General features: G+C 43.9%; 1 protein-coding gene and 1 pseudogene across 8 annotated transcripts in view; one reads left to right on the top strand and one right to left on the bottom strand.

Annotated features, from left to right (window-relative positions):
- Positions 1-26,201, bottom strand: part of LOC147015705 (phospholipid phosphatase 4-like) — a 103,341-nt gene that overhangs the window by 46,724 nt on the left and 30,416 nt on the right. Inside the window, exons 1-5 of one of the 7 annotated variants that reach the window (XM_085848134.1) lie at positions 9,757-9,775; positions 4,559-4,707; positions 4,238-4,346; positions 880-967; positions 543-606 (exon numbers count right to left, since the gene is read on the bottom strand). In XM_085848134.1, coding sequence (XP_085704260.1) covers positions 543-606; positions 880-967; positions 4,238-4,346; positions 4,559-4,659 — 362 coding nt within the window. In that variant the 5' untranslated portion in view covers positions 4,660-4,707; positions 9,757-9,775. Of the gene's footprint in view, positions 1-542; positions 607-879; positions 968-4,237; positions 4,347-4,558; positions 4,708-8,654; positions 9,106-9,756; positions 9,776-26,201 lie in introns of those variants that run through there. The other 6 variants (XM_085848135.1, XM_085848132.1, XM_085848131.1 and 3 more) reach the window with 6 other exon arrangements.
- LOC147015706 (uncharacterized) lies at positions 17,137-23,322 on the top strand (annotated as a pseudogene). Its single transcript, XR_015049801.1, has 2 exons — positions 17,137-17,776; positions 17,941-23,322. The product of XR_015049801.1 is annotated as an uncharacterized LOC147015706 (transcript).

Below are 26,201 nucleotides of genomic sequence, written 5' to 3'. Positions count from 1 at the left end.
TTGGAAGCAACCTTCATCCTAACCACCGATCCAATATTATGTCGTCAAAAGGAATTTGTACGATCTCCATCTTTCAGCATGGAAAGGTCAAGGGAAGTACGGTAACAAATGGTGAATGGACCTCTCCATGATGTGGTTGCAAACGTCAATCATCGACGAACTCTGCTCCAGACAATGTAAGCTCGAGGTGAAGATGATGAGCCGACCAATGGGCGTTCGGATTAACCGTAACGTAATTATGGTTGAACCAATCAGCATCTACCTTATTGAGACCTGCGTATAAAGCACACGCCTTCACTTCCTTCTTCACTTGCTGCAACTTTTACCCTGAAGAGTGCAGCACGAAAAGCTTCGGTCACTATTATGTCGTGTTTGTTTGTATCCATATTAAAGTTCTGTTCATAATAAAATAATTAAAGTTCTGTTCATATTAAAGTTCATAATACCAAACATCTGTTTACAAAAATATAAGATCAAACAGTTACATGGGTGTGACATCAAGCATGCTGCCACTGCATGTCACACATGTGAAACTCGCTCACCTTCCCACCATCAGCTTGATGCAATTTGTGAGGACACCATTGATAACCATCCCCAACGACATAGCTGCAACAAAAAGAGACAGAAACAAATGGTATGAAAAACAGCATGGTCATCCCATGCTCCACACCAAACGCAAGCATCTCAAACGTGCAAGAAGCGTCGATATAGCAAATGCATATCCACACGTAACTGGAATTGAATTACAATGAAGAATTGCGGAGCGTATTATTGAGGAACGGCAGCACAGATTTGGGGAAGTGAGGGAGGGAGGAGAAGTGGGGGAAAAAATGTGATTGTAGCAAAATAAAGCATTGGTGTTCAAAAGGAGGTAGGTACCTAGGAAAGCTGGTTTCAAGTCAGGCTTGCCGTATCGAATAAAATAGATGAACAGGACGGTGAAGACAGGTACAATATATGCTATGGCCTGCTCACACAGCAAAATGAGTAAAAATGTTGGTCAGGTGACAAATACAACTGGAAACAATTATATCAATGGCAACACAGTTTGCAAAAGTACCCAGACATCTGAGCTTTCAGATATATACAATTAAAGTTTCATTGAGATCATTCTATGCCTTTTCTAATCCAAAGTTAGGCTGTCAGGACATACTGTGGTATCATCAGTTAGACTTGGGTACTAGTAGTTGTGATGGGCCCCGAGAACCACCACAAGCCAGATTGGGGGATTTCTAATATAATTTGTGCAGGGTAGCAGCAATATTTCACCTGCTCCTCATGGAAAGACACCGTAGGATCTTTCATTGCGTCCACCAACAATCAACACTGGCAGATGAGATAATCAGCTAAAAGTCCATCTGAGGGGACGGCACACTCATCTAAACCAATCTCCAACAGTTTATAATTGGTTTATCTATACTAATAAATGTCAGACAGAGAGAGAGAGAGGTGTGTGTGTGTGTGCGCATGTGTGTGCATGTCCTCCATAACTCTAAAAACCATGAAAGCGGCCTGAAACTTTGCATGCACACCAAGGGAACGCCAAGGAAGTGCAAGAATGAAAATTCGGTTTTGGGGTTAATGTAAACACCCCTTTTGGAGACAATTAACGGCCATACTTAATTATCCTTCAACAAGGCGTCATCCTTGGTCAGCCCTCTCTCAGCTAGCTGGGATCTTAATTCACCATTTTGTTTGGCCAATTCAAACATGCCTTGAGATAGAAACACGATATACTCTCAATGACTAATTCAAGTAGAAATCGAAATATCATATGTGATTTGAGAATCGGATATTGTGGACTAAATAAGTGTCGAAATCTGGACTGAAATCTGAAAACTTTAACAAATTAGCAATTTTTATAACTCGGTATATATATTTAAGCAAAGCATTATGCTTAATTATTTTTTGACTGTTCGGACGATTATATTTCATGAAGAAAAGATAAAGGAATGTGCAGAAAGTGCAACTTCATTGCAGAGGCGGATCAAAATTTTTTGGGGGCCTGCCAAAGGCAAAAATAATATTTATGCCTAAAATGCCCCCCCCTCCAAAACAAGAAAAAAGAAAGAGGACTCCACGTTATTTTCGCCCGAGAAAGGGGACGCCACGTTATTTTCGCCCGAGAAAGGGGACGCCACGTTATTTTCGCCCGAGAAAGGGGACGCCACGTTATTTTCGCCCGAGAAAGGGGACGCCACGTTATTTTCGCCCGAGAAAGGGGACGCCACGTTATTTTCGCCCGAGAAAGGGGACGCCACGTTATTTTCGCCCGAGAAAGGGGACGCCACGTTATTTTCGCCCGAGAAAGGGGACGCCACGTTATTTTCGCCCGAGAAAGGGGACGCCACGTTATTTTCGCCCGAGAAAGGGGACGCCACGTTACTTTCGCCCGAGAAAGGGGACTCCACGTTACTTTCGCCCGAGAAAGGGGACTCCACGTTACTTTCGCCCGAGAAAGGGGACTCCACGTTACTTTCGCCCGAGAAAGGGGACTCCACGTTATTTTCGCCCGAGAAAGGGGACTCCACGTTATTTTCGCCCGAGAAAGGGGACTCCACGTTATTTTCGCCCGAGAAAGGGGACTCCACGTTATTTTCGCCCGAGAAAGGGGACTCCACGTTATTTTCGCCCGAGAAAGGGGACTCCACGTTATTTTCGCCCGAGAAAGGGGACTCCACGTTATTTTCGCCCGAGAAAGGGGACTCCACGTTATTTTCGCCCGAGAAAGGGGACTCCACGTTATTTTCGCCCGAGAAAGGGGACTCCACGTTATTTTCGCCCGAGAAAGGGGACTCCACGTTATTTTCGCGCTCGCTCAGTCGATGTTGCGCTATACTCGACTGCAAAAAATTCGGAGGAATTCCCATGTTTTATTGGCTTTTTCCACCCTTTGAAAAACAAAAATGCCATGTTAAGGTATTCCATTACCAATCAGCTTGCTCTCGCTTACCAAGCAGACATTCCTTATCAACCGTTTTGTTGGAGTGCTTGCTTGAGTGCTTAAACCGCTTGTTCTACATTGCCAGCAGCCATGTATGCCAAACCCAAAACTGTTTCGCTGTCATCTGTCATTCCTCTTTCTCCTTGAAGTATTGGTTTATTGTTGATATCTTTAACAAAGCAACTCATTTGGCCTCCTTTGCTTGCTTCACATTTCCCACTTAAGTATCGCCAATCCATTTTTGTGAATTCTAACGGAAACTACCATCTGACCGATGATGTTACAAGTCATGCATATTGGAACATGAGTTTATAAAATGTTTTTTGGTTTTTTTACCTACAGACAAGCGATTGCTTGTCTATTGATTTACATAAATTGCAAAAAAATAATAGTGTTATGTAATTTTTGAACGGCCCCATATTGAGGTTAAACAATCCGTGACCATGTGACGAATCAGCTCTTTTTGATATAAAAGTTGGGCATCGAGGTCGACATGGATTAGAGGTGTTGAGTTAATCATTAACTTGCGCATTAAATGCGTGTTTCTCAATCGGCCCATTACCAGATTTTGTTGGAGGTCGTGACCACGGTGGGGTCGTTATTGTTGTATAATCATTGTATTTTCAAGTATTGTCTGGTTTTGCACCTCCAACAAGACTCGACGGTCATGCAGCGCTCGAGCGCAGATATGCCCCGAAACATGCAACAGTACAAAGCCAACACCAGCAATGAAACACCCAGAACGGTAACTCGTAACTGGAAACATAATACTATAATGGTGGATCTGGCATCGACTAGCTGATCTCCTGTCGGATCGGTGAGGTGTTGTGCCATCCCATTATCGAAGTTTCTCGAATCATAATAAGCTGTTTCACGTCATCTCAGTGTGACTAAGCACAGCCATGGAAGGCCAATGGATATCAAAGAAACCTTAAAAATACACATACGGATACCTGTAGAAACTGCAGCCAAAATTGATAGCCTACTTCTAAGTAGTGAGCTTTTTAATTTTAAAGGTTCAATCATGATGCACTGATTGTTCTGATTAGTCATAAAAGCTGATTCCATTTTTTTTTTAAACTACAAAATAATAATTCCCAAAGTTTAAGTAATGGTTAGAGGCATCCTTTGAGCCTGGGAAGTCAGCGGTTCGAACAACCACATTAGCAACCACCGTGCAGGCCTGGTGGGCTCAACAGCCTCCTCCTGGATTGAAGTTCCTTGTAAGGAAACTAACAAATGCAAAGGACATGGTGTATCAAACACTGCGAGGGCAAGGTTCAAAGTACGTACAAACATGTGCAAAGTCGGCACGCGATCTTGCTTGGATGTCGGGTTTTTGTACAACCACATCTCCTCTGGCTGGATTTTCCGACGGAATGGCTCCAACAAATCTGTCCACCTTCACAATGAAGCAGATGAAAAGCGATGGTAGATTTTGTAATTTGGATTAGAGCGAGTATCCAGAAACAGTGAAAGATGATTTGTCAAGGATGCAAAATACGAAGCAGATCTTACAAACGACCAAAATGATCCTTACAAACGCGCAACATAAATAAATAAATAAATAAATAAATAAATAAATAAATAAATCACCAAGCAGGGAACACTCACACAAAGACGATGAAGAGCAATAATCTGATGCCAACCTCTGTTCCCAATTCCAGGGACACATTCCAGGCCATAATGCCAGGACAGCCCATCAAAGTGCACATCCAGGCAGCATCAAGGAACACTTAAAACGTTTGGCTTAAAACCGTGTCCTGCGAGCACAGCAGCCATAACGGTTTTCAAACACACACCCATATTCAAGGCTTTGGAACATTGGCAAAGTAAGTGCAAGTAAACATTGCATGACACTGTCCGTAAGCACTACATTAATCCAGGATGAGAACCAGGCACGCATCTTTGGTTATTCATGTTTCCTGCCTCACTGATAGAGGATACACTACACATGTCAGCTTTGGGTCGCATGAAACAACTGCTTCAAATTGATCACTTCTTCTTCTTTCGGCTGCTCCCGTTAGGGGTCGCCACAGCGGATCATCAATATGATCCGCATAGTGATTTGGCACATGTTTTACACCGGATGCCCTTCCTGACGCAACCCTGGTCACCTCTTGCGACACAGGGATATGGTATACCTATTTTAACCGGGGTATACACCGGCCCAGTACACTGGTACTCATTTCACAGACCTCGGAAGGATGACAGGCTGAGTCAACCCCCTGGTGTATTAATTCAGTGACCCACCGGGGCTTGAACTCAGGACTTTTTGGATCCCAAGCCACTGCCCTAACCACTGCGCCAACACCAGGCTTGCTTCAAATCGATCACATAGCTGAAATATTAATATCGTAAAGAAAGAATTCCAAATGATTTTTTTTTTGTGCATAATGCAACTCAAAATGAAACATATGAACAAGTACAGCCAAATTTTTTTAGTATAAAACCACACACACACACACACACACACACACACACACACACACACACACACACACACACACACACACACACACACACACACACACACACACACACACACACACACACACACACACACACACACACACACACACACACACACACACACACACACACAGTGCCGAGTGGTTTGCCGTTGCCTTCACAGAAATCAGTTAAGGCAGGTAATTGTAACCTGTTTCAGATGCCAGCGATGACTCACCTACACTTCACCAAAGACAGCGAGTATGTGCTTGCAAGTACAATCATAGAGACAATTCGTATGTGCTTAGCTGCTTACAAGCACAAGTCCAAATTTTTTTGAGATGGAGAAAACAAAACGTTTTCAAAAGCTGATCAGGAGAAAACGAAACGAAATCAGAGCGGCACTTGGTAGCGCGCATCCTTCCGCCAGACTGATCAGTTTATGTTTTGTATCCCACTGAGAGGCCACGTCTGAATCTGGGCCTGAATCAAAATCTAATCGGCTTGTTCTTGTCACCTAGTTTTGTCATAACTCGTCCATAAGTTTTTGATACATCATGCCATGTATAGTTTTTGTCCCCATTGCTCAATGGTGAAGAATCACCTGAACAAATTCTAGTATCCAGATCCAGAACTTCACCAAAATCTGATGAGTTCGTCTTAGTCACACAAACAACCGGTCCACCAAATTTCATCTGAATCCGTGCACAACCTTTTACGAAACCCTACTCACAGACAGACAAAGAAACAGACAAGCCGGTAGGCGGCGATGGGTTGACGAGCATAGAAACTATAAGATATAGAGCAAATGGATGTCATATAGCGGATGGGGAATCACCTTAAGATTATGCATATCAAATCTCATCCAGTTCCATCTACTGATAACTACTCGGTATCCATTTGAAAAGTACCGAAAATGCGGTTTGAAATCAGAAATCCAAAAAGTTTGAGGGGGTGCTGTGGGTGAGCAAAGATCTAAATCGAAAATCCAGCTCGATTGTTTGTGCGCAATGTATTCCAGACGATTAGAGTGAATTTTCATGACCATCCGACCATAACCCGAGGAGGAGTAGCATTTGGCTCGAAGGCACCTCCAGCTCTCGAAACTCGAAACCTCCAGCTCTCCAGAAACCACACACACGACTTGGCTCCTGCGCGCCCTTATATTCCCCCTGGCTTCTTGCTCTGCCCTCCTTCGAGCTCCTGCGGGAGCTTCGAGAAAAGGGGCGTTGCCCATGTCCAACCCTCTCGCCCCCCCCCCTCACGCTGAGCGTGGGGGGGGGGCGAGGGAATCGTAACATGGCCCAGGCCGAGGGAGATTCATTCCCCCAAAATGAGGCCCCTCCTTCACATGACCTTTGACCTCTGGCTCGAATCGCACTTCCCGCACACCAAAGCGCAGGAAAAGCAGGCGGGAAAATCCGTGCGCCACCGATGTTCCTTCTTGTTTTTCCCTCGCATTATCGAAATCCCTTGTTACTTTTCCTCCGCAGAGACGGCTTTCATGAGCGGAGAGGGTTGCGATTTGGTTTGTGGAGAAGAGGATCGGTAGTTGGCGTCGCGGCGAAGGTGGTTAGGTGATTGGCGTAATTGTGGTTGGCGTTGTGGTTGAGGTGATGAGGATGGCGTGGTTTGTTGAGAGGTGTGTGTGGTTGTTGTGGTGGGAGGACGGTGGATCTGAAGCGGTTGTTTGAGAGCGACGTTGGTGGTGGTGGTTTGGTTGTGGTTGGTGGTTGAGGCGATCATGGTTGTTGTGATGGTGGCGTTGTGAAGGTGGTTGAAATGTGGTTGGTCCAAAATAACGATAGTCAAAGAAAAACGGCTATCGCAAAGATCACAGCCCTGTGACGCGAATAAATCCCATTAAACAACGGTGGGGAAATCTAACTGAACACAGACTTATCGATCTAACTGAACTAAGGACCCTTTATGGTGTTCTGCGAATTTCCACAGCCGTAACACTATAATCCAAGTTCGATTCGCAGTGGAATAAAATCGAATTTTAAACCGTTTCAATTCTGTTGCTTTACAGGCAGAGCAGGACATGCGAGATTAAGCAGTCCGTCCAATCTGCTATGTCTGCTTGTGGAGGTTAAAAGAATGCTTGCGATGACTAGGCCATCGTGTGCCGGTACCCAATCCGAATCCAATGTCTATGCCTTGTGGTCTGCGGCATTACTCATCCCTGTTCATCCGCATGGTCGTTCCGTGCCGTGACCGTTTCATCCGCATCATCTCTGCCATTGGAGTCATGTCTGTCGCTGGTAACTGTAACATGATGCCAAGCTCAAGTTCCTTCCTTCTGAAGTGTTCATTCATTATCTCTGCCACCGAAGGTGGACGGAGGTGATGTAGTCACCCATCCGTCCGTCTGTCCGTGAGCAGGATATCTGCAAAAAAAAAATTGTGGACGGAGTCGGACAAAACTGGGTGTACAGGTTGGGTGAGTGACAAGGATGAATCGATCAGATTTTGGTGAAAATACAAATCCAGATACTGGAATTTTAAAAAAAAAATTCTTTAATTGATTCTTCACCAGTGAGAGATGGGACCAATATTTACATATATATATATATATATATATATATATATATATATATATATATATATATATATATATATATATATATATATATATATATATATATATATATATATATATATATATTTTTTTTTTCAAAACGTTGTGAAGGAGTGATGACAAAACTTGGTGGATGAGTTGGTTTTGGTAAACAAAGAAGCAGATTCGATTTTGGCTTAGGTGCGAATCCAGATCCGGCCTGTCAGTGGGATCCAAAACATAAACTGTTCAACCTGGTGGAGGTGTGTGCTCCACCGAGTGCTGTCCCAATTCGTTGTCAATGGAACACAAACCGATTCATCATGTCCATCCCACCCGTCATTCCCTTCGATTCTGTCCTCGTTTTGCATCGATGATGTAACGTTCACCAAGTTATCGTCCGAGGGTACCAGTTGAAGTTTCCATGAATCTGAGTACAATGAAGACTGTTGCTGAAACTTTTGATTATGACGATCATGACCGTGGTCGGTCGGTCTCTCTTGGTGGCTGTCACACACACACACACACACACACACACACACACACACACACACACACACACACACACACACACACACACACACACACACACACACACACACACACACACACACACACACACACACACACACACACACGCACGCACGCACACGCACACCAATGTAATTAATAAAAGGTATCTGTACATGTATTACGTACGTAAACTATGTTGTGTGTGTGATTTCCTCACGCACTCTCGTCTCCTCCCCTCCATGTCCTTCCTCCTTCCAACATTGCTTCCCTCCTCGGTGTGTGAGCACGGACTCAATACGAGGTCCCTTCAGTTTACAAAATCGGAAATAAAGAAACCATATCTCCACCTCCCGACGTGTCAAACAATCCACAAGGATTCAGGTCCAAGGGTCGCGGGAAGCTTCGGCGACTTCCGGTAAGAGACGTTCCAGCAGATTGAGCACCAATGTAAACGACGAGGAAATAAACACGAATTTCCCCCAACCCGTCAAGGTTCAATGAAAACTAAAAAAGGAACGATCGGCTCGTTTACCGGAAGCCGCCGAGAGGGACAAACGGCAGCGGGGAACTTCACTCGCCGCCTGAGTCGTGGGAACACGTGACTGTGACGAAACAGCCCCACGTGATCTCCCTCCTGGAACCTGATTGGTTGATTCACATCGATTACGTCCCATTGTTGTTTAATGTAAAGGTTTGCGCACAAATAAAACAAATTGTAGAAAATTAGATGCTATTGTTGAAAATGTAAAAAAAAAAAAATCTGTTTCTTTTGAAGGAGAGGTTTAATGTTTGAAATATTTATGTACGTTCGGGGTAAACGTTCTCTGTTGGGAAGACTTCACAGAGGGGTCCGTGCCGCCGAAGCTTCCCAAGAAGGGGTTACACCGGGTGGTTTGCCTTTGCCTTCTTTGCCATCGCAGCAGTAGTTGTAATTTGTCCACGGTGCCGATAGCTCACGTACTCTTGAGGAAGGGACACGACGAGATATTTAACGATTTGAAAAGTCTAAATATCGTGTTGAACCTCAAAAATCATATTGACATTAAATTATCGTACGATTCCTACGAACCACGTGGAATTGTTGTTGTTTTTTTTAACCGTCATTAACCCACAATGCACAGCGACATTTCAATTTACAACCGTCGACTGTCGTCGCTCGATATCCCGCTGTGCTCGATATCCCCCTTATGAACACATCAATACATGAGAGTTATATAATAGCGAACGAAGTGAGCTTCATACTTAACGCGTGCACGTGAGAGAATAGGAAACAACAACAACACAATACCCCGAGCTCTTTGGAATCCGTGTCGCCAGCTATGACTTTTTTGCTTCCGGTTGTTGTTAAACGCTGTGCGGTGTATAAACAAGATTGGGTTTTATTTCTATCTTGTAAATATTACTCAGCGCGTGCACATGAGAGAATAGGAAAGAACAAAAACAACACAATACCCTGGCAATTGTGAATCCGTGTCGTTGGCTATGACCATTTTGCTTCCGTTTTTGTTTTGTTTCTGTTTTTCTTTTGTTTCCGGTTTTTGTCATGGGGAATGATGCATGCCGGGAGATCATGACCGGAAGTGTTTTTATTTCTTCAATTATTTTTTTTCCCAAAGTTAATTTTATACTTCCGAAAGTGATTTTTTTTCATGACAGGAAGTGTTTATTTAGTATTTAACATTACCGGGAGTGATTTTGAAACTCTTTCCAGAACTTTTAATTTCTTTTATTCTTGACCAGAAGTGATCGTTTATTTATTTATTTATTCAATTATTTTTTTCCCAAAGTTAATTTTAATAAAGATATCTCCCGCATCATCAAAAAAATTTTTTAATCGTAATTTACATTATTTGTTCGCTGATCCCGAATCCAGGCCGAAGTCACCGGAAATTGCGTCAAAATCATCAGCTGTGCGGCGCTTACACATACCACGGTATAGTTGGCAAGTATACAGTTGTGAACAAGTTTTATGTAAAGTCAGAAGCGAATGTAAGAAGAATTCTACGTTCGCTTCTCGGCTTTGCCTATTCCATATTAACACCTTAGATAAATAAACAGCCTTAAAAAAACACAAGAAACATTGAAGAGTGCTCAAAACACAAAATGCCTCTCAGAGGTGATGGTCTGTCAACGACAGACGTAATGACGTCGGCGAATGACCGATGATGTCGTGACGTCATCACGCCTCGGCAGTGACGTCACACGTCGCCGTGCAAACGATTCATGTAAAAATTCCCAAACCTGTCCGTGTGGCGCGATCTCACAAAGCCCATGCTGTACATTAGACCACAGAGCACACGCATGCCGAAAGTGGCGACAATCCGTCCGGCAGTTTCTGAGGAGATACGTCCACAAAATATGGCTTAGCCGCTTAGCGTATTAATAATATGGAATCGGCAAAGCCGAGAAGCGAACGTAGAATTCTTCTTACATTCGCTTCTGACTTTACATAAAACTTGTTCACAACTGTATACTTGCCAACTATACCGTGGTACGTGTAAGCGCCGCACAGCTGATGATTTTGACGCAATTTCCGGTTACTTCGGCCTGGAATCGGGATCAGCGAACAAATAATGTAAATCACGATTAAAAATTTTTTTGATGATGCGGGAGATATCTTTATTAAAATTAGCTTTGGGAAAAAAATAATTGAATAAATAAATAAATAAACGATCACTTCTGGTCAAGAATAAAAGAAATTAAAAGTTCCGGGAAGAGTTTTAAAATCACTCCCGGTAATGTTAAATACTAAATAAACACTTCCGGTCATGAAGAAAAAAAATCACTTTCGGAAGTATAAAATTAACTTTGGGGAAAAAAAAATATTGAATAAATAAATAAACACTTCCGTCATGATCTCCCGGCATGCATCATTCCCCATGAAAAAAACCGGAAACAAAAAAAAACCAGAAGCAAAAACAAAAATGGAAGCAAAATGGTCATAGCCAATGACACGGATTCACAATTGCCAGGGTATTGTGTTGTTTTTGTTGTTTCCTATTCTCTCATTTGCACGCGTTAAGTAATATTCACAAGATAGAAATAAAACCCAATCGTGCTTATACACCACACAGCGTTTAACAACAACCGGAAGCAAAAGGTCATAGCCAACGACACGGATTCGAAATAGCCAGGGGTATTGTGTTGTTGTTTCCTAGTCTCTCACGTGCACGCGTTAAGTATGAAGCTCACTGCGTTCGCTGTAACATGCCAGAGTCAAACACTTGATGTCATGTGACTTGTTTTGCCATGTTCAACATGGGTTCACCCCAGTGGTGTGCAGAGGTCTGGTGATGCCCGGGGCAAATCTTGATTGTATGCCCCAAAGACTCAAGTATAAGGCCTAATATACTGAGAAATATTATGAGAAAGGAAAATATTTTGAATATATAAACACAGACGAAACATGAAATATACGCTTTATTCGATTTTAATATAAATCAATCAAATTTATTAAGTTCTTTTCCCCAAATGATACCTCCTGTCACAAAACACCTGACCTACTTCACTTTTTACATCAGCTGTGAGAAATTCTTTTTCAATGCTTATTAAAGCCATACCAGGTTGGTCAGTCGCTCCTGTGACATAGAAGACCTCAGATATGTTTTTATTAATTTCAGTTTTGAAAATGACCCTTCACAGCTTGCGACTGAAAATGTGATTGTAAGCAGTAATCTGTATGAAACACACAGCGTTGGAAAGACATCCCTCCCATACTGCAGTAAAGACTCCAGAGCATCTTTCGGATCAGGGGGAACTCTATTCCCTCCAGCTCGAAGGAGCATCACAAAATCAATAATTTCGTCATATAACTGAATTGCAACCACATCATTGTCATAATAATTTGCAAAGTCTGATCATTCCTTTTTTAATTTCTCTCTTTCTTGTTCATCTTCAACCACTACTGAATTCAAGTTCAGAAGAAAAGAAAATCGGTCACTGGGTCTTTGAAGACGGACACTGCGGTCTTCAATTTCAGTTTTTAATCTGTTCACAATCTCAACCATTACTCGATTCATTTCTTCTTGTGCCGTCAGTCCACTATCTCTTGCTGACTCTCCCGGCATTATTCTTATTTTCCTTGTTCGTGCAATTGGTATTCCCCAATTTTCACAATATTCATTGGCTAAATCTATTGCATTGTGGATAATTTCGTCATTCTTCAAATTCAAGATATGAATAAGTCCTCTCAGATCACAAGAAGCTTCATGGAACCCCATTTTCGAATCCTGCAAACGTTTTGAGACTTTCTCCACTGATGATAAAACTGAGTACCAAAAATTTAATAAAGCTATTAACGGGAACTTTTGAATAGAGTTCAGTAGCGATCCTGCATCAGATTTAGTTTCCCTTGAAAATTCTCCTTCCAGCAGGTGTTGAAGGCTTGCAATAACGTTGTCACACTCTTCGTGGATTACTTGCACAGCATCATGGCTGGAACTCCATCTTGTGTCACACTGTCTTTTCACAGTCCGAGTGACAAAAGATTTTAACACTTCCCAACGAGAAGTAGATGAAGAAAAAAAAGTAAAGAGTTTTTCCAGAATGCCAAAAAATTTAACAACAACAGGTTGCACCTCACTTGCATGGACACAGGCCAAATTGAGGTTGTGGTTCTCGCAGTTCACAAACACAGCTTTTGGGTTAACTTCAAGAATTTTTTTGTTGAACACCTCCTCTCACTCCAGCCATAACTGCTGCGTTATCATATTCTTGACCACGACAGTCATTCATGGAAATTTTGTCTTCTTCCAATTTTTCCTGAAATTTATTTACCAGGCTGACTGCATCTTTCTTGTTGACTTGAAAAAATCCCAGAAATGTCTCCTTTATTTCTACTTTTTTTGTTTTCATCAATATGAACGTAATGCAGAATTTCAGAAACCTGATCTTCATGGGCAATATCTGGAGTTGAATCCAGCTTTATGCTAAAATATTTTGCGTCCTTAATTTCGGAAATTATATTTTTCTTGACAATTTCACCAAGAAGATTGATTATTTCGTTTTGAATTCTGTTGGACAAGTAGGTGACACTTTTTGGTTTCTCTTTCCCTCTCTGCAAGTGTTTTGCTAAGATGTCATCATATTTGGCCAAAAGTCTGATTGTTGCTCGAAAGTTTCCTGTATTTTCACTGACTGTCTCCCCTGGCTCTGATAACCCAGATATTCCTTCTCCTCGATGTCCACGATAGGCCAGATTCTGTTTTGCCAGAAAGGATAAAACCTCGACAATCCGTTCAGTTATAGCTTTCCATCTTTTCTTTTCAGCAGACATTTGCTGTTGAAGTTCAGCATCGATCGTAGTTGAATGATGGAGTCGAACTACGAGGTTCAGGTATTCCCTCATGTGAGCTCTATGAGAAGGGCTTTTCTCATGGTCAGGTATTCTTGGATTTAATTTTCTCCAAGTGGAGAAACCGTCTTGACAAATGCTCCTTTGAAAACAAAACAGTAGCATGCTTTCCGATATGGAGAGTATAACAACCATTTTCTCTCCACAATTTCTCCATTTGTGGAAACTTTATCAAACCACTGTTTGGAAATTGATCTCCCATCCTTCTCAGCAAATGGACCACTTTTATTCTGATATTTTTCAGGGCCATGTTGTAATATTGTCATCTTCAAATGATCTGGAATCGGTTTCTTCAAATAGCCAAAATCGCTTCTTTGCAAAAATCTTCTTTATTTTCTTCACATGGATCATCATCCTGACAACGAGACTGAGGAGAGAGAGTATTATGTTCTGACCGAGCTGAATCCGCATCAGAAAAATCCTTCTCTGCACGCAAATCATCTTTTACTTCTCCAGGTTCTCCTACTTCTTCTTATCTATGTATCTAATGCCCCTCTTTGATGGGACTCATCTTCGACTCTGTCCCTCTTCTTTTTCCTGTTTTGTGCTCCACTCGGTTGTACTTTCTTCATCTGAAAAAAAAATATATATATATATATATATGTACAAAGTGATTACTAACTTACACACTTCTGAGACGAGCATATTTTCTCTTGAACAAATATTCATTCTTGTATTTGTAGATAATCAGAGAACAAAAAAAATCTTAATTGGAGATAAAACCATTAAAATTAAAACAATAATATTGTTATAGATAACAGCTCCACCACCAACTCTCTGCGCGTTGCCAACGCGGCTTTTTATAGCCCGAGGGGAGAAGCCGTTGGAGCTTTCGCCACCTGAAATCTGCGCTTCCCCCTTTCAACCTCTGAACCTTCACCCCACCCAGGCTGGCTCCGCCCCTTTCACCTCTGATTGGTTGGCCTTTTCCAGGGCAAAGCCCGTCTTGATCCGTTTATGCAAGTCAGCCGTTTGGACGGCTGATTGCACACTGGAATGTGGCACCCCCTGTTGCGCCGCGAGTTCGTAACAACGGCATTTTGCCGCTGTTTGCTGAGGAGGGCGCTGTGTTGTGGAGATAGCGTGGTTGTGGAGAATAAACTCGACTGCAATAATTCTGAAACTCGATAATAATAAGCACACGAAATACTCGTAACATTTCATTTTCTATCTCAAAAACCGTAAGACGCATGAGAAAAATGGAAAGAAAATGGTAAACAATCGGTCAGTTGCAGACGGATAAACCATATTGGATTTGCTATATATCCCTTATTGTCGGGTTTTCCGTGTGTGTGTGTGTGTGTGTGTGTGTGTCTGTGTGTGTGTGTATGTGTGTCTGCAACGCGAGGCTCCACAGCACAAACCAGCAAACCGATTTCGATGAAACTTTGCCAACATGTGCAGTATTTGTTGGGAATGTGCACATTTGAATTTCATTGCCTAGCAACCACCCGTTGCTGTGCAGCGGCCGAAAAACCGCGTACAGTATTTTCAAAACTTGTCCTTCAGTTTTGAATGTAGAGAAACGAGACTACGGAATCAAACACTTCGAGATATTTAGAAAATTTTACTCGAGCCGATTTTTGATTGAGGTTTTATTTTTCAAATGGTAGTCCTTCAAAAATCGGGTGTCTATTCATCGTCATTTTTTATGAGGGGCTTAGGAAAGTGGGCGGAGCTTAGGGAAAGTGTAAGTGGTTGATAAAAAGTGGGAGTGGCGTAGGAAAGTGGGCGTGGCTTATAAAAATATTGTGTGGCTCAGGAGGTGTGGTCAAACAAGAGCATTGAGAGAAGTTTATCGGGTTTTCCGTCTGCGCGTGTGTGTGTGTGTGTGTGTGTGTGTGTGTGTGTGTGTGTGTGTGTGTGTGTGTGTGTGTGTGTGTGTGTGTGTGTGTGTGTGTGTGTGTGTGTGTGTGTGTATGTGTGTGTCTGTAATGTGAGGCTCCACAGCACAAACCAGCAAACTGATTATTTTTCAAATGGTAGTCCTTCAAAAATAGGGTGTCTATTTACCCTCATTTTTTATGAGGCGTGCCAGTTGGCAAAATACACAATAGGAAAAATCTTGCCAGGCAGAGGAACAATTGTATGTGAACAAATACGTATTGGCAATGAATCTTCGTCGGTGGATCGGTCAGAATGAAAAGCATCGTATCCAGCGCTTTGCTCCTCGCGAATCCCTCGTCGCCTACCGGTTTGTTTAATTTCTTTGTTCCTTCGTATCAAATTATTTCACACTGATAATTTTGTGCAATTTATATCATAGACTTGCAAATTAGTGGTATCTGTATTCGAATATTAACATGTTGAGGAATAAATGTCTCCTATTCCGAGATTAAATGGCATAGCAGTCCTCTGATCATCCAGGCTTCACTCTTACTACATCCCACGTAAATATTTCATTAAATATCACCAAAAAACCTATAAAAAAACGAAGTTGCACCCGTTCTAGAGCTATTCACTGACCTGAGTAGGTAAAATAACTAATCTGGATGCACAAAAAGCTGAAGAAAAGACGAGTTATGACTCGAACGCAGGAACGAACAGCCACGTCTGCTTGTTGCTTTTAATGGTTGCACCACGTACATCATGCGCATGCGTGTGGGGGGATGGGGAGAAGCACAATTTTCTCTAGAGTCTGGAGTCTAGACAGAAAGGGTACACCATGTTAAAGGAATAAAGGGCTAACAACTGCCTCTGTAGTGCGGAGAGCCTCCAAAAATTGATTTATCACCGCTGAAATTTTAAAATTACTATCTTATTTCCTTCTCTGATTGAATGCCCCCATCCAATGGATGCCCGGGGCGAACGCACCGTTGCCCCCTCCCCCCATCTGCACGCCACTGGTTCACCCCTGGGAGGTCTTGCCTAACTCAGCTCCTGTGGCAGTTGGAAGACTGGACTGGATCACCGGATGTGACGGAGTGCCTGTGGATGTTGTTTTTTCTCTCGACGTTCGTAAGGCTCTCATTCGGTCCCCCCACAAAAGACTCATCGAAAAGGCATGATGGGATGGCATTGAAGTGGAGTGACACTAATTTTCTAAATAATAATTTTAATTTTTCAAACAGCTGAACCCTGGTATAACCAATCAGTTGCATCTTTCCGGACAGCCAATCAACACACGGGATTGGCTTGATGACGTGGGGGGGAAGCTTGCCCGCCTTTCTCGGACAGCCAATCAACGCACGGGATGGTGTTGATGACGTGGGGGGAGAGCTTGCGCGCCTTTCTCGGAGAGCCAATCAACGCACAGGACAGTCTTGATGACGTGGGGGGGGGAAGCTTACGCGCCTTTCTCGGATAGCCAATCAACGCACGGGATGGTCTTGATGACGTGTGGGGAAGCTTTCGCGCCTTTTTCATCCCTCTTCACGAGTCACTCAACACATCATTATTCCATCGTGACTTTTTGGTTCGACTTTGTCAAGACTTTTGAGTGAAGCGGATTTCATTTATTTAGTGAAACAACCACGACTGTGACGAACGAGTTTTCCTTTGTCTGCTTGCCATTTTCAACGCCATTCTACAGCCGTAGGGGCATCGGCGCCATCAAATCTTTCTTCGCCGAAGCAGTAATGATCAGCCGGACTTCATTTACAGCACGTCATTGCATCGTTCATGTTCATGTGAATGACATTTCTCTTGTTTTGGTTTAAACGTCGTCATGTTAACCAGCACACGAAGAGGGAATTAATCGCCACAGAAGTACCAATCGTCACGTGGCTGCGGAAGTTTTCCTCACAAAGAGACGTCAAGTACTCTGTGGAATACCGCGAGGTAGTGTTCTTGATCCGACGCTCCTCGTCATCGTCACCAATGACCTGCCGGCTTCGATCCGTAACACTCTCCACCTCGACACGGATGATGCTAAAGAGGATGAGCCGGCTTTTTCGACCAAACATCGACTTCATTCATCCGGAAGGACCGAGATCGTGCCCCGGATTGGTCACAGGTATCGATGGTCGGTACCGGATTTATGATGTGGGGGATGTAATGGTATCACGTTGGTTTGCGTTTGCATATGAACCGGGAGTTCCGGCGCCATGATGATTCGGGTGCCTGAATGAAATGATCGTTCTCTTCAAATGTTGTCTCTCTATCTGTCTTCTCCATCAGAACTTTACATGGTGGCAGCGGTTTTACGACATATTCGAGCCCATCAAGGTAACAAGCCGGTGTTTCCCGTGCCTTGTGTAATCAGCTCGTTCCTCGTCGACCCAAGCGGGGTCGACAATGGCGGACCTGGCAGGAACTCCGCGCATGGACTGGACCATGCCTAATGCAGCGGTCGACGCTGATAAATGTTCAAACAGCGGTGGGAGCTGAACTTTCAAGTTCGAGGCATTACGGAGAGCAACCAGGTGCCACTGTTCCTGCTTCAAATGGGAGAGGAAGGCCTTAAACGGTACAACACGTGGACCTTAACGGAGGAACAGCAGCAGCAACCCACGTATATGATGAATTGTTTCCTGGACCAAATGGAACCCTCGGATAATTTCAGGATTTGCCGACTGGAGCTTCGTCACTACAGTCAGAATCTCGGTGAGCCGCTCGATGACTTTATCAGCCGGGCCAAGCTTCCCTCCCAGAAGTGTGATTTCAGCTCCAAACAAGAAGACCGCTTGATTGAACAGATCATTGCAAAGACCCAAATCTCCGACTCGTTGAAGGAATTTTTGACAAAACCAAAGACCTTTACTTTTGACGATGCCTTGAAACTGGGGCGCACAAACGAAGCCTCCACCACAAACTTCAAACAGTTGCATTCTATGAATGGTTGTGCTGACAAAGCAGCTGATAAAGTAAACATCTCCGCTGTTAGCCCGAGACTCAGTAAATACAAAAGGTGTGGGACCTCACACCCTCCAGCACGTAACCAATGTCCTGCTCGTAACGACACATGCAGATTGTGTGCTAAACTCGACCATTGGGCCAAGTGCTGTCTCACGTCCAAGTTTCATGAACTATGACCCTACCTCTCATCAAGTACACACAGACACCAAGCACTCAGAAGCTTTGCGTCAAACAACAATGGTCCAACAGGGAATGCTTTCTGGAACCCCCGGATATCACGTGCTTGTGTTGATCTTCACAACAAAGAAAAAGAGGATGTTATACACGAGATTGTCGAGTTCGAGGAAAACACCCCAAGGTAAGGTATTTGTGATCCCCGAATGCTTACAGTATCCCCCATGCCGGTGCACAACACGAAACAGCCTATGACACGCACATCGTAGTACAGCAACACAGGTGTCTATCCACTACTCGGACCATACTCTGTGTAGAGCATTGGTGCTGCCTAAGCAGACTCCTTGGCTATTGGGCACAATCCTGGACGGGTCGCCACTCCGACACAGGATACCAGCAAGCTGGCACTCATTTTGCCGACCACGGAAGGATGAAGGGCAATGTCAACCCCACCTGGTATTAATTCAGCAGCCGAGTTGGATTTGAACTCAGGATCCTATGATTCCAAGCCCACCACCCTCACCATTAAGCCAACACCAGGCATAACACAGGTATCGGTACAACACAAACGCCCTCAATGACGTTGCATCACAGTTTGATTCGTTCGTTTTCGACTCGATTAATACACCTGGTCAACGTAACCAGGCTTACACTACACTTCATGCCAGTCTATGCAACAGGCCAGGTGTTCATTTATCTTCAGCTGAAGGTGAACCCAGGTGCCCAAGGAAACTACCCATTCACACTGACGCATGTTTCGTGACATGCTGGAGTCAAATGATAAACCCTACATTGGCTGTCTTCAGGAAGCAGAGAGCGTTTTAACTGCTTACAATGGAACCCACAATAAGTATTTTGGCACTGTAGACATTGCCTGCAGTTACAAGGGATCACGATGGACCAGCACACGTTTCTTTGTTGTGGATGTCGGTGGTCCTGTGGTTCTTGACCTTCCATTGTGTGAGAATCTTCACATTGTTACGTTGCATTGTTCAGTAAACAGCAACCAACCACGGGTTTACAACAGCGTGAAAACTCATGGATGCATACCCACAACAATGTGACCATCGATGAATTTCATACAACACACAGGCTTGTTGTGGACCCAAATAACTCACAACATATTGATCCAACACAAAGAACCCCTGTTACTCTCAAGGACAAAATTAAATCAGAACTTTATGAGATGGTTCCACAGGGAGTCCTACGGCGTATCAAGGAACCAATTGAGGGGTCAGCTCTCACGTATGTAACAAAAAAAGTGACGGCAATATACGGATTTGTTTTGACCCAAAGCATCTCAATCGAGCCCCGATTCGTCCATATTGCAAAATGCCAACAATAGAAGAGCTCAATCACAAACTTGCAGGAGCAAAATACTTCTCAAAACTTGATGTCAAGTCAGGGACAGCTCAGGTATGGGAGCATGCGCCGGAGTAGAGCATCGCTGGTGTCCACCTTCCGCCGGTAATCCAGGAGCCTCTGTCTGGCCATCCCCAGGCAGATTCCTTGCCCATCTCCATCTCCTTGAGATGCTGATCAACCCACTGCAACAACGAGGCATGTGGTCAACCCATTGGCCGCATCCACTCACAAGGCTCCCTCACTGAGAGAATCTGGTGAGCAGGATCAGTGTCAGGAAAATGAGCTACATGTCCATGCAGCAGCAGCTGATGCTCACAGACTATGCAGGTAACAAATCTCATTTGAGTCTCTCTCAGCAACCGCTCGTTGGACACAAAGTCCGACCAGCAATAGCCAAGGATTCTCCGAAGAGACCTGGTACCAAAGGAATTGAGTCTCTGACTCGGATCCCTTGTCAGAGTCCAAGTCTCACACCCGTAGAGCAAGACTGGAAGAACCAAGGACCTGCAGACTCAGACTTTCATCGTCCTGCACAAGTACCGATAGTGCCACACCCCATGATCCAGTGAATCCATGATTCCCCAGGCCAGACCCAGACGTCTGTTGACCTCTGGCTCACAGCCAGCAGAGACATGAACATCACTGCCATGGTAAGTGAATCTCTCCGGGACTCAACATCCTCACCACAAACAGGTACAGGCAAGACAGCAACATCAAAGATGTCATTGAAAGCCTGGATCTTAGTTTTGACCCAGGAAACCCAGTAAATACCCCTGATGAACTCCAGTTACAACTGGAAATAAGTCAGAGATGGTATTACCACATCTCACAGCACTCTCAGTACCAGAGTAGAGTTCAGACATCAGATTGATCAGTTTTGTTGGCACCCCACGAAGACCAAGAATCCTCCAGAGAGCATCCCGGTTCACTGGATCGAATGCATTGCAGAGATCAACATAGGCTGCAAGCAGCCCCTGCCAAAACTCTCGTCTGCATTCAGTGACGACATACTGGAGTTTTGGGGATGAACTGTCAATTGAAAATGGTGTAATTCTTAAAGGTGAGAGAGTTATGATACCGAAGTGCATGAGAAACGACATTCTGCAGAAACTCCACTCAGGCTATTTTAGGCACGAGAAAACCAAACTCCTGGCTAAGGACACTGTGTACTTGTACAACATCAACAAGGACATTGATCGGCTTGTGGACTGCTGTCCTACCAGCCAGCTACACCGCAAATCTCAGCTACCTGAACCACAACAGCAACATGACATTCCGCTCAGACCATGGAGTAAAGTCGGACGTGACCTGTTCTACTTCGATGCAACTCAGTGGCTTGTCATCGCAGATTATTATTCAAAATTTCCGACTGTCCGCAAACTACCTGAGTCCGCCTCCGGCCGCACAATTATTGTGACCTTGGGACATATTTTCTGAGTTTGGAATTCCTGATACATTTATGAGTGATAATGGTCCTCATTTCTCCAGCACGGAATTTCGCTCATTTGCTGGGAAATGGAATTTTGATTAAATCACATCATCCCCAACATACTCAAATCTAATGGATTCATTGAGTGCCAAGTTGAGACAGTGAAATCCATCCTCCGCAAATCAAAAAGTGCAGAAAACTATTTTCATCTTGCACTGCTAGTTTGGCGTTCTACCCCAGTGAATTACAACTTGGCAGGTCCTGCTCAACTGCTAATGGGCAGAAAAGTAAAATCGCTAGAACCAACCAGAATCGCCAACGCACATGACTATGATAACCTCATCCACGAGGAGCTGGAGAAGCACCGAAACTCACAAAATCTCTACCACGATAAGCATGCTCGGGCACACGAAATGTCCTGCCTATACCCTGGACAACGAGTTCACGTTCAGAACCACAGCACTCATTGTTGGGAGCCAGCCACGGTTATCTCCATGTATGAAGAGCCACAGTCGTATTTGTTTGCATCACCAAATGGTCAAACACTCTGACACAACCAAATTCACATTCAGGAGCTCCCAGTGTGTGTTGCAGTGCCCCATCAATCTACGAGCCAAAACAAGATTTCTGAACCCATAATGAACCATCTTGCAAGGTCTGGTATTGAACCATGACCGTGACATCACTCACGCTACCAGAGCAGAGATAGTTCATCAATATCCCCAGCGCTCTGCCAGTTCGAGTCACATGTTGCCTCTCTTTCACAGAACCTGACAACTGTCCATACGAGGGAGGTCTGGCCGAGCTGTCAAAACACCATGGCGTCTTGATCTATAAACACTTTGTTTATCTGATGTTTGCATTTATACACTTTGGTTATCTGGTGTCGATAGATTTTGATGACTGTATTGGTGTTGGAATGATCTAACGACACATTGCAGAGATGTAATGGTATCACATTAGTTGTTTTTACTTTATTACTTTTCTTCTTGTGGGAAAGGGAGATGTAATGGTCTTACATTGGTTTGCGTTTGCTTTTGGATATGAAGCGGGAGTTCCACGGTGCAGGGCATTATGGGTATGCAGTCGTGGGAGCACGATGCCATGATGACTCAGGTACCTGAATTAATGATCGTTCTCTTCGGTCGGATGTGCGTTTCCACTCGCACTGACTGTCACGCAATCATGAGCACTCCATCCTGCACCAATCATCACATTAACCAAGTACCATCCATAGTGCAGACCTGAATATCTACAGGACTACCTTCACTTCCGTAGACAATATGATGATGATTATACATCGCCTTCAAATAAAATTATCAAAACATCCTTATATCACACGTTAAAGGGGGAAATTATTATATTTTGGGAAAGGGGAGAAAATGTGATGTTACAAGATAACTTTCATCACTCTGTGACGTCACATTGTGGAGGGTTGAGCTTGCATGCAATGTCAATAAATGCACCAAAGTTAATGGAGAATATCAACTCGGGATTGTCAGAGGCATCTTTGAAAGTATTGTTTTAAAAGATAAATTAATTATTTAAAATACATTTCTAGGTTACTTTTTGTCGAGGAAATGGATTCTGATCATATTTTGACGATTCACTAGCGTATTTAATGAGTAAATATTCTTTAAAAGAATCGATTTTCTCATTTATGCCCCAATTGATATTTTTTTTGTTATAGACGAACATAGAAACACTTTCTGAACTCATTGCATTCACCTGCACACTGTGATGTCATTAAAATATATATATATATATATATATATATATATATATATATATATATATATATATATATATATATATATATATATATATCCCCAAAATGAAGAAGCCCTAACCCTATCCTGATGTGTGTGCTCGGAGGCCAGAACGTCCATGTGCTCGGAGGCCAGAACCCGAAGTGATGTGTGCATTGCTTTGCTCAGTTGCTCTCTGTGCACGTGCTTCCGTGATGTTACACCTGCATGAATAAATGCTGCGCGAGGTGTGAGGGCGAGGTCATAATCTGCCGAGCAAACTGAGAAAAATGTGATGGAATATAAAAATGAAAATTGAAGGTCGAGTACTTTATTTTTTGGAATTGCCGGAATTATCGATCGTACATCGCACAAGACATTGAATTATCGTGCAAATACGATACTTATCGAACATCTGGCAACTCTGGATCAGCCTGCCTGTGAAACACCGGGATGAGATTTTATAGCTGGGTCAGGATTCAAACCCAGGCATGAGAGCTTGGAGGTGTGAGGTATATATATATATATATATATATATATTGTTACGGCGCCGGGGGAGGGGGGGGGGGGTTGACCATGAGCACGACCACTAGATGGAGCCACGAGCCGGCTCAACCGATCACCCGGAATGTAAAGGTCGTCGCCCCGGATAAGTCCGGAGCGGAGGGGTCCTGACTGGACCGAAGTTCGCCAATGGATAGACCACGTGGGGTAGGGTCGATTGCCAACTTTTCAATTTACCTAAGTACCCACGTGGTCCGACTACCGGGGAAGTTCACCCTCGGCCGACTTTGTCCGAATGGAGTCGCTATCGCCAACTCTGATCCGGCATAACCGAGCGGAATTACGAAAGTCGGGCCAGACCAAATGAACAAGTTATGAACACTAATCCTCAAACACGCGTTATGTCGAGCCAATGAAAGAAACACAAAACGAGCTGATACATTTAACAATTGGGGTTTATTTATACAGTAATAATGGGGAGCTTGGGAACAGAAAAGAGCACAACTGCATCAAATACAATAATTGCAAGTCTATACAGCAAACAAAGCACTTAAAAGATTTCTACTTGTCAGATGGGCCCACGGACACACATACGCACCCAAGAAATGGTGGCTGATGCCTTTAATGCAGACTTCAGCTCAGAGGGACAGATGAGCTGAAGCCCAGGGACTGCCTCGGACCTTTCCACCTCGTGTGGTCTTCAACCTGTTCGACCGGGCACCAGCGTGGGCGAGCTGGATCCAATCACCGCGAGCCACGATCCTTTCCGAGCTCCGACGGATCAACTCGTGCTCCAGACTACGTGCTGGTGAGACGAGGCGCCGATCCTTCCCGACCTGATGTGTCTCTTCCCCGAAGAACTACCGACCAAGATGAGGCCAAGAAGTCACACCAAACCGGGAACCAAGCAGAGACCGCAAAGAGCTCCACGCACCAAGAAGAGCCAGCCGAGCCAAGATGATGCCACAAAGCTGAGCAACCAACTCCACCAAGCAGAACAAAAGCCACCAGAACACGAGTTGTTCTGTGTCCGCTTTGGTAAGTTGCTGTATAATTGTCGCACATCTCTCTCATCTTCCCCTGCATAACATAACCAATAAACCTTGTTCCTGTGCCATATGCTTTTCCTCGCCTTATTACCTTCGCATTCTGTGAAAGGTTATGTATTGGTAGCTGTGTATTTATTACTTACGAAATCTAAATATTTCGTAAGTATATTGATGACTTCCGTTTGTTTGTTTGTTACTTACGAAATCTAAAGATTTCGTAAGTACAGTGGGGAGAACAAGTATTTGATACAATGCCGATTTTGCAGGTTTTCCCACTTACAAAGCACGTAGAGGTCTGTAATTTTTATCATAGGTACACTTCAACTGTGAAAGACGGAATCTAAAACAAAAATCCTGAAAATCACATTGTATGATTTTAAAATAATTAATTTGCATTTTGTTGCATGAAATAAGTATTTGATCACCTACCAACCAGAAAGAATTCCGGCTCTCACAGACCTGTTAGTTTTGTCTTTAAGAAGCCCTCCCATTCTCCACTCATTACCTGTATTAACTGCACCTGTTTGAATTCGTTATCTGCATAAAAGACAGCTGTCCACACTCAATCAGACTCCAACCTCTCCACAATGGGCAAGACCAGAGAGCTGTCTTAGGGCATCAGGCACAAAATTGTAGACTTGCACAAGGCTGGGATGGGCTACAGGACAATAGGCAAGCAGCTTGGTGAGAAGGCAACAACTGTTGGCGCAATCATTAGAAAATGGAAGAAGTTCAAGATAACAGTCAATATCCCTCGGTCTGGGGCTCCATGCAAGATCTCACCTCGTGGAGCCTCAATGATAATGAGAAAGGTGAGGGATCAGCCCAGAACTACACGGCAGGATCTGGTCAATGACCTGAAGAGAGCTGGGACCACAGTATCAAAGAAAACCAGAAGTAACACACTACGCCGTCATGGATTAAAATCCTGCAGCGCACGCAAGGTCCCTCTGCTCAAGCCAGCGCATGTCCAGGCCCGTTTGAAGTTTGCCAATGACCATCTGGATGATCCAGAGGAGGAATGGGAGAAGGTCATGTGGTCTGATGAGACCAAAATAGAGCTTTTTGTTTGAACTCCACTCGCCATGTTTGGAGGAAGTAGAAGGATGAGTACAACCCCAAGAACACCATCCCAACCGTGAAGCATGGAGGTGGAAACAGCATTCTTTGGGGATGCTTTTCTGCAAAGGGGACAGGACGACTGCACCGTATTGAGGGGAGGATGGATGGGGCCATGTATCGCGAGATCTTGGCCAACAACCTCCTTCCCTCAACAAGAGCATTGAAGATGGGGCGTGGCTGGCTCTTCCAGCA

This window comes from Eptatretus burgeri, chromosome 12 (genome assembly GCF_056783735.1).
Source record: "Eptatretus burgeri isolate ZD-2024b chromosome 12, Ebu_testis_v1, whole genome shotgun sequence".
NCBI lineage: Eukaryota > Metazoa > Chordata > Myxini > Myxiniformes > Myxinidae > Eptatretus > Eptatretus burgeri.
Note: the sequence above shows the minus strand (reverse complement) of the source record. Positions and strands in the feature narration are given on the sequence as shown.